Raw genomic sequence first — 17597 nt, forward strand, 5'->3', positions numbered from 1 at the left:
TTTGCACAAATATTCAATTTTAGCCATGAATTCATATCAATCACACAATCTTTAATTCAATTACGTATATGCACACATGTATCAACAAAAATACTTCATATTCCATTATTTAAAATCATGTCAAGCATGATTTCTTGATCCATAACACAAAAATACTTTTATTGTCATATATTCAAATCATGCTCAACATGATCTCTAAACTACAAATTTCATTTGTGTGATGCTTTAACATCCATTTCACTTACCACAAGTATTTACCTGATTTGCATATCGCATTGCATTTTTATGAATTTTAGCTTTTTAACTCAGTGCGATACTTAGCATTAAGTATCATTTATTTGTGGTACCTGCATGACAATTTATATATTTGCATGGTACATACATATAGGTATTTGGAAATCATAATCTAAATTTACACGTGCTTCTAAGTACTTTCAAATACAAACATAAAAAATGCATGAGCATATGCAAAACCACACCTATGATGCACGTGTTAACATGGTTAATTACGCACATTCGAGCTCACTCACATGCATTTTTATGACATATATCATACATAATCATAACCATGATCTAATCATGCATAAAACCCTTTCAAAACTGAGTCTTAAATACACATGATTCATATTTAAAAACTGATTAGAAATTCCATTCAAAACTGTTTCTAAATTTAAAAATTCACTCACTTGGGCATTTTACCTAACACTTAGCGTGCGACATAATTTTCAATGCATAAGCTATATTTTCAGAATTATAAACACGTAATATAGAATTAAATAACCTAATTTAATCATGCTAATTATATACTTATTATATTAAATAATTAAATCATAGTATAATTAAGTAATTAGGCATCTCAAAACCTAATTCGCTAAGCATGATACTACACTATGCATATCATTCTATATAACACTAAAACCCACTAGATTACTACCAAACAATTTAATTACACATTCATCAAATTCAATTTAGGGACATTACATTTGAAGATTAAAAATATAGATATGGCAAAACCTGAAAATCTGAAGGGTTTCACGAAGACCGTAACGAATTGCCAAGTGTTTGGCAATTCACTGAACACTTGGTGTGTGTGCAACACCAAGAAAAAACACAACAATGGATTCAGCTGGGCGTTCTCTCACTGACGGAGAGCGCTACAACACAACATGAAAATCAGTGAAATGTTAGGAAGCAAATCCTCTACAAAAATAACCCCATACTCCAATAGGGTTTGGCGATTTCCCCAAAATCGGCCTCAAACAACACCAAATCAACCAAGGCGGGACTGATCTACTATAGCAGAGCCTTCTCCTCTATCTGCATGCAGTCCCAGGCATCTCCAATGCTGGCACAAAACCCAATGCACCCAAATATCAATAGAAAATTGATTTCCTTGGGAAAATGGGTTTGAAGTTTATGTAAATCAAAGAAGAGCATGGAAAATTGAATGAAATCCACCCTGCAACTGCTAACGGAGGTGACATCACTACAGGGCATGGTTCCCAAGTCTAGGAATAAAACACACAAATCAAAAAATCCCACTTTAGAGGGATCAACTAGGGTAAAACACTCAAAATAAAAAAGAATCGATAAAGAAAAAATGAAAACAAAGAAGATTGCATACCTCACGCGTCAATAGGGATGTGAAAAGGCACACTATAGTGGGGACATGATTCCCAACGCTCAATTAGGTATGAAAATAAAGGAAAATCCTAGTTTAGGTGAAATCAGTTAGGGTAAAAACCCAAAAATGATGAAGAAAAAGAGGATGAAAAAGGAGATGAGGGAAAGGGTACTCACCTTCATGCTGGAGCTGGTGTGGCTTGTGTAATACCTAAAATCTAGAGGCATGAATCCCTAGGTGGTGCACTTTTTAAGGAGAATGGAATAGGGAGATTGAATAAGGGAAGAAGAGGAAAAGAGAGAATGAGGGTGTAAACCCTCTAAGGAAGAGAAAGAGAGAAGTAAAAGGGGATGGGTCAGTGCCCTAGTGGGCCCCACGTGACCCCCCATTAGGTGCCATTCCAAACTGGGTGCTATTTGGATCTGGTTTGGATCCATATAACCTAGAAGCCTTAATCTGGTTTCTACAATATATAAAAACCTTTACAAGTTATAATACAATGTTGTATATATGTGTTTTATTTTATTTTTTAGAGTAGAATATTTAATTAGAAACCCTTTTAAGTTGTTCTAAAATCCATAAAACCCTAATTTGGGTCCAAACCCATATGGGATTCAGGTCCATACTAAAATCCCTAATTTTTTTTTCAAAATAAATTCTTTCATCATACTAACTCGAAATAGCTATATAAATTCTAAACTATCATTTTGGCACTTTAAAAAATAACTGTTTATTTGATTAATATATTCTCCAAAAATTATTTATGACCAAAATGCCCTTTGATAGAATTTCTTTTGAACACCACCAAAATGCATCTAATTAGGTTCAAAACACTTAGAAAATACATTAATGAGTCGTAAATCACTAAAATAAATAGTTTCAATGATAAATTAATAGTAATTTATTTGAAATAATTCTAAAAATGCCAATCATGCTCTTATTGGTTAGTAAAGAGTAATTGAACATGTAAAATACACATAAATGAAATTAAAAAACTAAAAACATATTTTTAACTTGTGAATAAAGTTGATTTTTTTATTTATTTATAATATTCAAACTTTATAGGTTTTTACATCCTACCCCCTTAAAAAGAAAATTTTGTACTAAAAAATTTCACTTGGATACAAATAACTAAGGTTAATTTTCTTGCATACCCACATTGGGTTTGCATATGCACTCATCGATACCGTGATGTTGCCATAGCACTTTGACAAAGGGAATGGTTTTGGTTCGCATAACTCGCTCTTTTCAGTCAGCAATTCGAATTGACCTCTCGATAACTGATAGATCTTCATGAATATCTACATCTTCATACTAAATGATGTGAGAAGGGTTGTGAACATACTTTTCCAGCATTGATACGTGAAATACATCATGAACTATGAGTACTGAGGTGGTAACTCCACATGATAAGTTGCCTTGCCAATACTTTCCAAGATCTTGAAAGGACCAACATACCTCAGATTGAGTTTACCCTTCTTGCCAAAATGAAACATGCTCTTGGTAGAAGAGATTTTGACGAACACAAAGTCTTCTGCCTCAAAGGTAAACTCTCTACGATGATGATCAACATAGCTCTTCTGATGACTCTGGTCTATGCACAATCTATCATGAATAACTCAAACCTAATCAGTATAGTGATGAACTACCATAGGTGACTAACACTGCAACTGCCAACATCATCTCAGTAAACATGCGATCTACATAGCCACCCATAGTGTGCCTCATATGATGCCATACCAATGCTTGTATGATAACTATTGTTATATGCAAACTTTACGAGAGTCACATGACTATCTCAATCGCCTCTCTAATTTAAGGTGCAAGCTTGAAGCATATCCTTGAGGGTTTGAATGGTCCTCTCAGACTGACCATCCGTTCGAGGGTGAAAAGTTACGTTGAATTTCAACTTCGTACCCAAGGCATGTTAAAATTGGCCAAAAAAATGCAAAGTAAAATGAGTGTCATGATCAAATATAATCAAGATCGGTATGCCGTGTAGTCGAAGTACTTCCTTAATATAAAGATCTACAAGACTCTTAGAGGACTGAGTAACATGAAGAGGCAAGAAGTGCACTGACTTGGTCAATTTATCTACGATACCGAGATGGCATCGTGCTGACGATGAGTCTTGGGTAGCCCCACAATAAAATCCATAATGATCTCCTCTTATTTCTACTGCAGAATCTCAATAGGCTGTAATAGACTACCAGGTCTTTAATACTCAATCTTTATTTGTTTGCAAGTCAAACACTTTGAATTATAAACTACAATGTCTTTCTTCATGCCATTTTACCAATACCATTGTTGAAGGTCTTTGAACATCTTGGTATTGCTAGGATGAATAGTATATCAAGATTTGTGAGCCTTGTCAAGGTCACACCTTAAGTCGGGATCATTAGGTACCTAAATATGATTCTTTAAATGAATACCCTCATCCTCTCTAAGGTGAAAAGAAGTGTTGCTCACTTGCGTAAGGGTCTTAAGTTTCTTAAACTAAGGGTCCTTCTGTTGCGTTGAGACAATCTTGTCAAAAATATCGAGTTGCACAACTAGACTAGTCAGCTTGATTGTGCCTTGACCCACTGCAAATATCCTCCACACAATCAAATCTTCTAGTAGTTTCCATCCTCCACTTAGGCAACAAGATAAAACACCACTAGGCTTCTGACTAAGTGCATCGGCTACAACATTAGCTTTGCCATGATGGTAGGATAATGAGAAATCACAATCTTGTATGAAAACTCCAACCATCTCGTTGTTGCATATTCAACTATTTCTGAAAAAAAAATACTTTAATCTATTGTGATTAGTGAACACTTTGAATTGCTCACAATACAAATAATGTCATCATATCTTCAATGCAAAGACTACAACGATCAACATGAGATTATGCATCAGATAGTTACGCTCGTGAACATTTAACTAATGTGATGTGTAAGCTATAACTTTACCATGCTGCATCAAAATGCACCTTAAACCTGTGCCTGAAGCATATGAATAGACCACAAAACCACCACTGCCTGGTGGTAAAGACAAAACTGGAGCTTATGTGAGCCTCTACTTAAGCATCTGGAAGCTCTTCTCGCACCTACTGACCACTCAAACTTGACTCACGTAGTCAGAAGCTTTATCATAGGCAAAACAGTACGAGAAAAGTCCTAAATAAATTGACGATAATAACTGGTCAGATTGAGAAAACTCCTAATATCATGGATGATCTAAGGTTGTTGTCAATCTAACACTGCATTGACTTTTGCAAAATTCATAGCTACACCATCGGCTGAAATCACATGATAAAGAAAATAAACCTCCTTGGGCCAAAACTCGCACTTGAAAAACTTGGCAGAGAGTTGGTGATCCCTAAGAATCTCCAATACGATATGCAAATGCTCTTGGCGCTGACTCTCATTATCTCAATAGATCAAGATATCATCGATAAAAATAATCATGAAAGATTCCAAGAATAGTCAAAAAATATGATTCATCATATCCATGAATGCAGCTGGGGAATTCATGAGTCCAAATGGCATCACTACGAATTCATAGTGCTATAATGAGTGAGAAACACAATCTTGGATATATCTTCTACTTTAATTCACAGTTGATGATACCTAGATCTCAAATCAATATTCGAAAAGACCTTAGAAGATCACAAACAATGCATATATTATAACAAAAGTCACACAAGCAAGCATAACTCATAAAAGATACAAGTACGAAAGTCTAAAGTGAAACTTTACCTTAGCCCTTTGTAACTAATCAAATAGGTCTTTAATACGAGATAATGGATACTTATTCTTAATGGTGACCTGGTTAAACATTCGATAATCGATGTATAACCTCATCAATCTGTCTTTCTTCTTTATGAAGAGAATGAGCGCTTCCCACATAAATACGCTCAGTCAAATAAATCCATGTTCCATAAGCTCTTGGAGTTGCAACTTAAGCTCCTCCAACTCAGTTGGTGCCATATGATATAAAGCTTAAAAAGCTGGAGCAGTCTCCGACAAAAGCTCAATGTCGAACTCAACAACAACATAAAATAGAGAAAGTCTTGACAATTTGTTCGAAAAAACATTTGAGTAGTCTTGCACTACCACTAGCTCCTCCAAAGATGAAATCTTAGGCTCTATAGAAGGCAAACTCAACAGAAATACAATATCTTTTTTGCTTATATATTTTTGAGCCTTCAGAGATGAAACAATGCAATGTCTAATGGAAGGTCTAAATACACGATAAGCAATCTTGGGACACTCAAATCATGATAGAACCACCATGCCCTCACGACAATGAATAATGGCATAGTGATCGTAGAGCCAATCCTTGCCAAGGATGACATCAAACTCGGTCATCTCGAGCAACACAAGATAAGCCGGCAAATTTTGCCCACCCAAATCAACAAATAAATCAGCCAAATAATACACACAAATATAGTTACCACCTACATGATTGCTAACATCAAGCATATGTTTTAAAAGTTGTATATGCAAGTGTAACTAACAAGCAAATCGAGCATAAATAAAAGGATAAGTAGCACTACTGTCAAACAACACCAAGGTAGCTCGGCCCACAACCAAAATACTACCTTGGATCAAGTCACTATCCTGTTGGGCACATCCAAAATTTGTGTAAACTCGACCCACTGCCTTCTTCTGCTCTCCATGCTGCTGAGGCTGCTTGCCCTTCTCTATTTGATTGACTGCTCTCCTCTCACTCTTTTGCTTCTCAAAGCAAGCCTGAATAAAATGACTAATATCAAGTGACAGATACAACGGGATAAGGTGTGCCACCATGGATACATACACTTCTTGCATCACTCCTCATTGGCAGGCTGCCTCTGATGTTGCTGCTGCTTGCCCTCAGCCCTCACAAATGGCTTCTTGGTAGGTGGTGTGAACCTTTGCTTCTTGTAAAACTTTCTCTTTTGCTGCTGACCTCCATCAGATTGATGCCCCCATATGATCTTCCTTGAGCCTTTGCATACAAAGCCTAATCCTCCTCAAGCACAATGGCCTTGCGAGTGTCTTAGGTCCTTAAATTACCACTTTGGTACAAAAGTGCAGGTTTCAAACCACGAGTAAACTTCATAGCTTTCTCATCCTCTGTAACATAAACATGCAAGCATAAACACTCATGTCCTCTGAACTTGGTGATATAATCTGGCAGAGACATGGCTCCCTGCTAGAACTCTAGGAATTCCCATATTTTCTTGGCCTTCTCATGCTTCAAGAATTAAACCTTGAAGAACACATCACTTAACTATGCCCAAGTGACTGCCTAACTCTCAAATCTAACTTGGTGAATTGTCTCCCACCAATGCAGAGCATGCTCCTTCAATCGATAGGTGGCAAAGTCCACCTGTCAATCCTCAAAAACACAAAGCACTTATAATATAAGTTCCATTTTCTTGACCCAATCCTCGACCACAATAAGATCAACCTTACCCTTAAACATGAGAGGGTCAATATTCATGAACTTCTTATATCCAAAGTCCCCCCTCCGCATTTTGACTATGATCTGCCAAGTTTTTCATATTAGCCCCCATAACCTCTATTGTTGTTGACTACCGTTGTACTACCCCAACCACATTGGTTAGGGTATTCATAAGACCATTCACCCTTTCTGCGCATGTTATCTGGACAGAAAAAATGACAACATAACAACAATTTGTGAATCCTAGCATATTTCTAGGTTAGATGCAAACATCATACATCACAAAATATTTTTTCACATTTAATAACACCACATCTCATATGTGCATCTCAATAACATTAACAAAAAGATATCTTACTTGGGAAGACTGTCTTGCTTGCAACCCGAGGTCACTCTTACGCTTGCTCTGATACCAATTGTAACATTCCTAAAAAATCTAATATTTTTAAAACTTTTTTCAAAACTTAAAATTTTAAGAAAATTTAAATTTTTTTCAATTATAACAAAGTTTTACATGACTTCCGAGAGTAATGTGTCAACAAGTTCACCTATGACCATATTTCAACCATTCTAAATACTTGACGGTCCTCCTAAGCGCAAGCACGAGTATATATTAGCCTCCTAGTATCATATACAATACTAAATCAACCTTAGACACAACTCGATTGAGGTTATTACTCTAGGGACCATCACATATAAAAATGCAAAAGATAAAATTTATTTAAGGGTTGAGATAATTGAGGGGTTACGTAAAAGTTTGAGATTTGAAATCATATACACAATTATTGCATAAAAGAAAAAACAATATTTATAAGAAAATCACATTCCAAAATATTTACAAGTCTCATTTAAAGTTTTATAACCCTTAAAAATGTAAACAAAGTTTGGATCTTCTAGGGATCATATTGAGTAAGAGAGTCACATCGAGTATGCAACAACTCGACCTTTACCTAATTCTTTAGGATGATATCTATAATATTGTAGGGCATTAACTATATGCCCACAGAAAACCCAAAACCAAACTCGAAGAATACAAATCAAGTTTGTAATGGTACAATCAAAGTGCAATTCACACCATTTATAAAATGAGGTTCAAGAAAATCCACCAGAATAATCATTAACATCGTATTCATGCATTCATTCATATTCATGACATTCATTCATTCATTCACAACAATGACATTTATTCACAAAAATGAATAATAATTAAGCAATCCACGTATCATTGCATAATATAAATAGGTCAAATCCTATTTGACCATGTCCAGCGTGAAATATACACACATGCTTTTCAAATAAGTCAGGATATCAGAGTTCCTCTCAAACATAACATATGAATCTATAACGTTGTATATGACAAATATGTCGAAGTCCCATTCTAGCGTACTTGATACACGCATGCTTTTCAAGTAAATAAGATATACCGATTTATGAAAAATATATGCATTCACATTTTTTTCTAAAAAAGAGCATACTCATGTGCATTTCATGACTATGATATGCATTCTTACATTTATCAAATCATCATGTCCGTTTTTAGGAAATATAGATATGGGAAAACTAAAAAAATTTAAGGGGTTTTGTGAAGACCGCAATGAATTACAACTTTGACAATTCACCGAACACTAGGTGTGCGTGTGCAACACCAAAAAAACACAACAGATTCAGCTAGGCATTTTCTCATTGATGGAGAGCACAACAACACAACATAAAAATTGGTGGAACATTAGGAAGCAAATCCTCAAAAAAAAAAAAAACCCCGTACTCCAATTGGGTTGGGCAATTTCCCCAATATCGGCCCCGAACAACACCAAATGAACCAAGGTTGGACTGATCTACTGTAGTAGAGCATTCTCCTCTGTCTTCATGCATTCCCATTGTCTCCAATGCTGGCACAAAAGTGCATTCTCCTCTGTCTGCATGCAGTCCCATCATCTCCAATGCTGGCATAAAACCCGAGGCACCTAAATATCAATAGAAAACTTATTTCCTTGGGGAAATCAATCCAAAGTTGATAAATCAAAAAAGAGGATGGCAAAGTGAATGAAATTCACTATGCAATTGCTGACGGAGGAGGTGTCACTGAGGGCACAATTTCCAAGTCTGAGAATCAAGCACAAAAATCAAGAAATCCCACTTTAGATGGATCAGCTAGGGTAAAACACTCAAAATCGAAAAAAAATGATGAAAAAAAAATGAAAACAGAGAAGAATGCATACCTCACGCATCAATAGGGATGTGAGAGGGCACACTAGCTCGAGACATGATTCCCAATACTAGATTAGGTACGAAAATCAAGGAAAACCCTAGTTTAGGGAAATCGATTAGTTTAAAAACCCGAAAACAACTGAGAAATATAGGAAGAAGGAGAAGAGGAAAAGGGTACTCACCTTCACGTTGGAGTAGATATGGCTAGCATAAATCCCAAAATCTAGAGGCATGAATTCCTATGGTGCACTTTCCAAGGAGAATGGAGGAGGGTGATAGAAGAAGGAAAGAAGAGGAAAAGAGAAATACCATTCCAAACTAGGTCCTATTTGGATCAGGTTTGGATCCATAAAACCTAAAAACCCTAATCCAATTTCTATAATATATAAAAACCATTACAAATTATAATACCTTGAAATATCTATGCATTTTATTTTATATTTCAAATAAAATATTAAAAAATAGTTAGAAACCCTTTTAAGTTGTTCTAAAATCCATAAAACCCTAATTTGGGTCCAAACCCAGATGGCATTTGGGTCCATACTAAAGTCCTTAATTTTTTTTCCAAAATAAGTTCTTTCATCATACTAACTCGAAATAGCTATATAAATTCTAAACCATCACTTTGGCACATTAAAAAATCATAGTTTATTTGATTAAAATATTCTTCAAAAATTATTTATTATCAAAAAACCCTTTGATAGAATTTCTTCCGAAAACCACCAAAATGCATCTACTTAGGTTCATAACACTTAGAAACCACCTTGATTAGTCATGACTCACTAAAATAAATAGTTTTAATGATAGATTAAATATTTTAAATAATAATTTATCTGAAATAATTCTAAAAATACCAATTATGCCTTTATTGGCCATAAAAGAGTAATTGAACATGTAAAATACTCATAAATAAAATTTAAAAACTAGAAACGCATTTCTAACTTGTAGGTTTGGGAAATGAGACTCATGTTCGGCTCGTAAGGAGCTGGTTCAAACTCATCAAATAGGCTCGACAAGCTCGAGCATGAACAACCAATGTTCATCTCGGTTTGGCTCATATAGTCTCATTTGTTAATAATAAATATATTTTTTGTATATATTAAATTATAAAATGAAGATAGTTGAAATTTTTGACCTACAAGCAATAAGTTTAGAGTTCAAATCCTATTGGTTACAAGTTTGAAATAAATATTTGTTTTGTGAATAAGCTAGTTTGGGTTGGCTTATTAGGTTTAGGTTCACATTATATTGTTTTCAACTTTTTAAAATATTTTTTTTGTAAATGAGCCTCCTCATGCCTAACTCGCTTAGCTCAAGCTCGACTCGGCTCAACACACAGGAAACGAGCCAAGCTTGAACGCCCTATGTTCCATTGGTTCAGCTCGTTTACCAGACCTACCGGCTTTGCTTAAAAAAAATCAACACATGGCATATTAAATAGCAAATTTCTCTCTTTTTGTGGGTAGAGCATGAAAAGAGAACTTGTTATCCAGGGATCTCTCAAGCTGTCCCTCATGTGCCACAACCAATCACATGACAAATCCGTCTTATGATTGATTGTGGAACATAGATCCTCTCTAGGAAAAGAGGATGTGTTGGGGGGAGGGAGGGATATAACATTTTTTATCAACTTTTACAGGTTCAAGCAAAGATCCGATTCTTCTTGCCATCTTACCGTTACTTCTGGTGATGGTGACACGAACCATCTTTGTAGATCAATGGGCCGTTACTGCATGTCCCTCCTCAAAACCGTAGTAATGAGAGAGAGAGAGAGGGGCTTGTCAAGTTTTACGCGTTCCAAACAAAATCCGATTCTTCTTGCAATCAATCGTCGTTTCCGGTGGTGCTGACACGAACCGTCTTAGCTCAATCAACTCCTCCCGTTTTTTGCCATTACTACATCTCTTCGCTCCCAACGACCCACTTTATTTCTTCTTACCATCTCTCTCTCTCTCTCTCTCTGTGTGAAGTTTTTTCGACCATTTGGACGAAGGAAATGGGTGTTTGTTGATACCCCACATCGTTTTCTTGATTGAATGTTGGTTGGTTGTCGGTTGATGCAAGAAAAGCGTTGTGGGTAGTCGTTTTTTCTTGCTATTTGGGGTTTCTGAACGCGATTTTGGGCAGTAGATGTGAGGGAGTTGTGAAATGGAAGAGAGACTTTTTGGTGTGTTGGTTCTACATTGACGTGTCTTGAATTGTTTCATGTTTGAAGTTTGATCTTAGGGAGATCTAGGATTATTGTTGCTTAAATCTGTAATTGAGAGGATGGGTATGGGAAAAAATCAGAGGGGAGGTAAGAGATCTTCCTCATCGTCATATCACTGTTCTACCGTCTCTGTGATCGTTTTTGTGGCTTTTTGTTTGGTTGGGTTGTGGATGTATTCCTCCTCTTCTGTAATTCCTTTGCAGAGATTTTCTTCCCCCTCCTCTTCTACTTCGGTTCGGGCGGCTTCAGTGTTTAAATATGAACAAAGAAAGCCGCTCAGGAATCGGGTGTTTGAGGATAACACCGGCGATCTGCCGGACGATTTGGTGAAGCGGGATGATGATAAGATCAGTGATAATGATAACAAGAATGAGAATTATCGTAGGAAAGCAGATCTGTCGAGTGAAGATGGTACGCAGGAGAAGAGTGGGAATGAGCATGAAGAAGATGCTGGGACGTTGGTGGACAGATCTAGTGTAGGGAAGGACGAAGATGGCGGCGCGAAGCTAGACGACGGAAATGTGATTGAAAATGTGCAGAGAGAGGAGAAAGAATTCCTTGATGGAGAAGATGCTAATAAGGGAAAATCTCAATCAGAGGATGGTGATGACAGTGAAAAAGGATTGAGATTATCTCAATCAGCTGACGGGGATGAAGCTGAGAAGGACAAATCCCAGACAGCAGAGGGAGAGCCTCAAAGGGAAGAGACTGAAATTAACACAAATGGAGATCAGGAGAGTCATTTGGATGAAAACATGCAACGGAGTGAGGAGGAAAGTGGAACTCAATCAATGCAAGAAAATGAAGGAAATGCAGAATCACACTTGGAGCAGAATGGAGATGAAACACCAGTAACAGGTCAGGAAGAAAGAGTCGACGATCGACGAAGTACTGAGAACAATGTGATCAGTACAGATGAGCAAAGAGAAACACATGAACGGGTTGAGCACGAAACAAGTCCCTCCGGCGAGTCGTTCCCGGACGGCGCACAATCTGAACTACAAAATGAAACCAAAGCAGATCAAGGGACATGGGCAACTCAAGCTGATCAGTCTGAGAATGAAAATGAAAGGCAAAACATTCATCCCTCAGACAAAGATGAATCATCTCACATTCGAAAAAATGAAAGCGGGGAGGAGACTAGCAGTGGCACATACGAGTACACATGGGAACTTTGTAATTCGACTGCGGGGCCTGACTACATACCTTGTCTCGACAATGAAGCATTTCTGAAGACCCTACACTCTAGAGGACATTATGAGCATCGAGAAAGACACTGCCCTGAAGAGAGCATAACATGCCTTGTTCCTCTTCCAAAAGGATATAAGCGTTCCGTTGTGTGGCCCCAAAGCAGGGATAAGGTAAAAGAAGAGAAACCACCAAATCCAGGTTTCTATCTTATTCTTTTCTTTTGAAATGTAGCCTTGTTCCTTGTTTCAATGTGCATGCAGATATGGTATAACAATGTTCCCCACACCCAACTTGCTGTAGTAAAGGGGCACCAAAACTGGGTGAAAGTTAGCGGGGAGTATCTTACTTTTCCTGGTGGTGGCACCCAGTTCATACATGGCGCATTACACTACATTGATTTTATTCAGAAGGTTCCTTTCGAGTTTGCTCTCCTTTTTGAATTTCTATTATGTATTTCTTAGCCTGGTGATTCCATACATTGTTTGCCTTTCCCCCATGAGTGTTTTTTCTATTTTTCTAATTTTGTAAAGTTACAGTGACAATATATTGCAAAGAACAATAGGTGGTATGTTGAATATTGGAGGCAGTACTGCAGTATTAGATAAAAGTGCATCTATCTGAAGCTCAGATTACAAACTAGTCTAATTTTAATTAGGTGGATCTGCTATGAAAATCGGTTACTGTTTACGTATGCTTTACTTCCAAACATTCTATGCAAGGGTATACCTTGGGATAAGAATGCAAATTGAGACATGGTCAGAACTACCAAAACTAGCGTGGCAGCATTAATGGGAGATAGTCACATATCTAGCTCCCGTACATCTTGCTAATGTGGTTTACATAGATGCATGTTGGTGAAATCAAGGCGAGTACAGTGCAGAAGTGCTCTGAGTTTCATGATACATTATTAAGATTTCCTAATTCTTGATGATTGCACATACTTGGGGCAAGGAATTGCAGTAGAAATATAGGTGGACGTGAGTGGGTTGGTGGCAATGGGCGGGTAGGTTGGATGGTGATTGTCAAGAGGGCAGAAATGATGGATTTCTTTATTCATTAGGAAGAAAATGTTCCTAATAGGCAAAATATTTATGTCATGCCTTGGAATTTAAGCAAGGGGTTTAGGCCATTGGTACAAGGTCAGTACTGTAAAAAACGTTTACTATTGTGTTTTAGCAAGCTTCTGTCTAAGAAGAATGATTTCATACCATGCATGTACAATTCAAAATAAGAATTTGAGATGTAAAAATACCCCTGTACAGAAATGGACAAGTCTAAAGTATTATTCATTTTCTTTTGTCCTCATAAACACATCCTCAGTCTGGAGAATCAGAAAATGATTAATTATGTCTAACTTGATGAAGATGCTGCAGAACCAAAGATTCTACTTTTGGTGTATACAATGTAAAAAGGCTTCTAGTGTATGTAAGATAAATGCAATCACCTGTCGAGAAACTAGTGATAAAGAGGATGATGGCCAATCTCATTATACTTTATGTGCTAATTGCAAGTGTCCTTGAGATAACAGTATTTCATGATCATTTCATCAGCAGCTCTGCCAACAAGTACTATGGCCAAAGCCAATCAATTTTTGCCACTGTATAAGCAACCGGCTTCTAAAAATTAGTTTTATATGTGTATGATCTGACATAGTTTGTTAATTTGTACAGTTGGATTTTCTCTCTCTATATATATATATAATGTGTGTGTGTGTGTGGTGTTTTCTGAAAGAAATAAAATACATTTTCTTGATTCTGGATTGTTCAATACAGGACAAAAATCTGAACCAAGCCATGTGTTCTTGACAAGCTACTTATGTGCATTATCTGTGTTATTGCTAAATCATAGAGCCAATTCAAGTACTAATAATATGGTTTTTGCTTGTTTTATTATGTTATGGAAGTCAATTTCACACAATGAGATTAACAACAAATTAGAACTTCAGAGAGAATTTGTAAGACTTGCTCATTTAGTAATGTGATCATATGGTTGGGAACTGTGCAGTCTGTGCCCCACATTGCATGGGGGAAACGAACACGTGTGATATTAGATGTTGGCTGTGGAGTTGCGAGCTTTGGTGGTTACCTTTTTGAAAGAGATGTCCTAGCAATGTCATTTGCACCAAAAGATGAGCATGAGGCACAAGTTCAGTTTGCACTTGAAAGGGGCATTCCAGCAATATCTGCTGTCATGGGCACACAGCGTCTGCCTTTTCCAAGCATGGTCTTTGATGTCATACATTGTGCCCGTTGCAGGGTTCCTTGGCATGCAGATGGTATTGCTTCTAGCAAGACTTTTCCTTACATGCTTCTCAGCTGACCAGAAGCTTCATCCCTTTAAGAATTAAAACAAATTTACTGAAATGTTTATGCAGGTGGTACCCTTCTCTTGGAGCTGAATCGTCTTTTACGGCCTGGTAGTTTTTTTGTCTGGTCTGCTACCCCTGTGTACCAGAAGTTGAAAGAAGATATTGATATATGGAAAGGTGGGATCTCTCCTAGTCTATTTTCTTTGTTCCTTCAGTTACTGGAGGCTAACATATCTGTGATTTTGTTGTCTCAGCAATGACTTCCCTTACAATATCAATGTGTTGGGATCTGGTGACCATAAAGAAGGACAAAATGAATTCTGTAGGTGCTGCTATTTTTCATAAACCCACATCCAATGAATGCTATGACAACAGAAAGCAGAATAGCCCAGTTTTATGTGATGTTAAGGATGATCCTAATGCAGCATGGTGGGTTGATATCATGGTCATATTTTTTGGAAGTTTTTGAACCAAGGTATTGTTGCTGTGGTTTTCTATACTTTATTCAAACTTGGTGCCTGTTGCAGGTATGTTCCTTTTCGGCCATGTATGCATAGGGTACCAGTTAACCCCATGGAACGGGGCGCACAGTGGCCTAAGGAGTGGCCACAGAGACTGCAAACACCTCCTTATTGGTTGAACAGTTCGCAGATAGGGATCTATGGAAAACCAGCTCCAGAAGATTTTAAAACAGATTATGAACACTGGAAAAAGGTTGTGAAAAAATCATATATCGACGGAATGGGCATAGACTGGTCAACTGTGAGAAATGTCATGGACATGAGAGCAGTTTATGGAGGGTATGAACCTTCGCAATAATTTTCTTGTTTGTCTGCGTTGTTTGGGACTGATGATGAATGGATGCAGGTTTGCTGCAGCACTAAGAGACCTTAAAGTCTGGGTGATGAATGTGGTGACTATAGACTCACCAGATACACTCCCAATCATTTACGAGCGTGGGCTTTTCGGTATTTACCATGACTGGTGCGAATCATTCAGTACCTACCCTAGAACCTACGATCTCCTGCATGCTGATCACCTTTTTTCTCGCCTTAAGAACAGGTTGAAATTATATCATGTTCTTGAATATGCAAAATTTCTTATATGTGCTGACTGCTGAGACCTTTGAGTCATGTAACTTGGTTTTCGTGTGAACTGGCAGGTGTGATGTTGTAGCTGCAATGGCAGAGGTTGATCGGATTTTGAGACCAGGTGGTAAACTGATCATGCGTGATGAGTCTAGTACAGTGAACCAATTGGAGAGTGTGATTAAATCTCTCCACTGGGAGGTTAGAATGACCTTTTCCAAGGAAGATGAAGGGATACTCTGTGCAGAGAAAACTTATTGGAGGCCATCAAAACTTTCAAGTGACAATTGATCGCCATTTTATCACATTTTTTGGCAGCAGTTGGCAGACGTAAACAATGGGTACGACATCTCTTATAACAATATATTTCATTAGTTGGCTTAGTCCTTGTGTAATCTGATTGTTTGGTGGAACCTGTTCGGGTTCTGATCCTTTGAAGGTTGTCTTATGTCAACTCTGTTTTTCCCTTTCTTTTTATTGGGCATTTAAGAATGCTTAATTTAACATTCAAGCAAAAAATGCTTAAAATTTGAATAGTACAAGTCAATTCCTTCAGGATAGTTACATTATTCATCCTATTTTATCATGTTCTTTTGCCTGCTTTTTTTTTGGAAAATGACCAAATGAGTAATTTGATGTGTTTCCCTAAAAACCCTGTAATTTTCGATATTCTTTCTATATCCAAAATCATAAATAGCTAGCTCTTCGCATGCGCAGAACTTATAAAGTTTGCGTGATATATCGCTCTGCTCCTTAAAATGAGGTCCACGCATTTTTTTTTGTAGACTTCATGAAGTGAGGAAATCCTCATATATTTTATGTGGACTTGAAGAATTTTGCATATATTTTATGCGAACTCGAGGAAGTTCGCATAAAATATATGAGGACTTCCTAAGTCCGCATAAAATATGTGCGGACTTCCTAAGTCCGCATAATATAAAAGTGAACTTGAGGGAGTCTGCATATTTCAAGTTTAATAGGAAGTTCACATATAATTTTATGTGAACTTCGTGAAGTTCTAAAAAAAATGTGTGGTCCTCATTTTAAGAAGCAAAGCGATATAGCATGCGAACTTCTTCAATTCCACTCATGTGAAGGGTAAAAGGGACATTTCAATGCTTGCTACTTACAATTTTGGACATGAGAATATAAAAAATTATAAGGTTTTTAGTAAAACATGTCAAGTTACCTGTACAGCACGATCATTTTTCATTTTTTTCCTCAACTAGGCCTAGGAAAGCCCCGCATCACTTTCGGTTGGTAAAAACCCTACCCAATGGGGAGTACCCTCAGCTTTGAGCTTACAACAATGGATGTTCCTGATGGATTTTGAACCGTGGTCCTTTTATGCGAGAGGACAATTCATTGTCACCCCTAACCATGAAGGCACAGTCCTGGTTGGCTCATTTGCCTGCTTTGCTGCCATAATTATGTTTTTTATTTTGAAAATTGGTCGTATTGTACAACAAAATGACATGTTTCTCAAAAAACCCTACAAATCTAAAAAATCCGCATGTGTCCAAAATTATAACT

The 17597-nt window shown here is 37.1% G+C and overlaps 1 protein-coding gene across 1 annotated transcript; it reads left to right on the forward strand.

Annotated features, from left to right (window-relative positions):
- Window positions 1-10862: 10862 nt before the first annotated feature.
- Window positions 10863-16518, forward strand: LOC149836061 (putative methyltransferase PMT24). The gene is made up of 8 exons (XM_090009695.1): window positions 10863-12838; window positions 12929-13078; window positions 14673-14943; window positions 15043-15153; window positions 15231-15405; window positions 15504-15776; window positions 15844-16038; window positions 16139-16518. Exons 1-8 carry the CDS (start codon window positions 11537-11539, stop codon window positions 16353-16355), a joined length of 2694 nt encoding a protein of 897 aa, XP_089865821.1. The 5' UTR covers window positions 10863-11536; the 3' UTR covers window positions 16356-16518.
- Window positions 16519-17597: the final 1079 nt, after the last annotated feature.

Source organism: Nuphar pumila, chromosome 6 (genome assembly GCF_984573655.1).
Source record: "Nuphar pumila chromosome 6, dmNupPumi1.hap1.1, whole genome shotgun sequence".
In the NCBI taxonomy this organism is placed as follows: domain Eukaryota; kingdom Viridiplantae; phylum Streptophyta; class Magnoliopsida; order Nymphaeales; family Nymphaeaceae; genus Nuphar; species Nuphar pumila.

Coding starts and splice junctions, on each gene's coding strand:
- LOC149836061 (XM_090009695.1), top strand. CDS start 11,537: ATGGGTATGGGAAAAAATCAGAGGGGAGGTAAGAGATCTTCCTCATCG. Junction 12,839..12,928: donor GGCCCCAAAGCAGGGATAAG/GTAAAAGAAGAG, acceptor ATGTGCATGCAG/ATATGGTATAACAATGTTCC. Junction 15,154..15,230: donor AGATATTGATATATGGAAAG/GTGGGATCTCTC, acceptor TTGTTGTCTCAG/CAATGACTTCCCTTACAATA.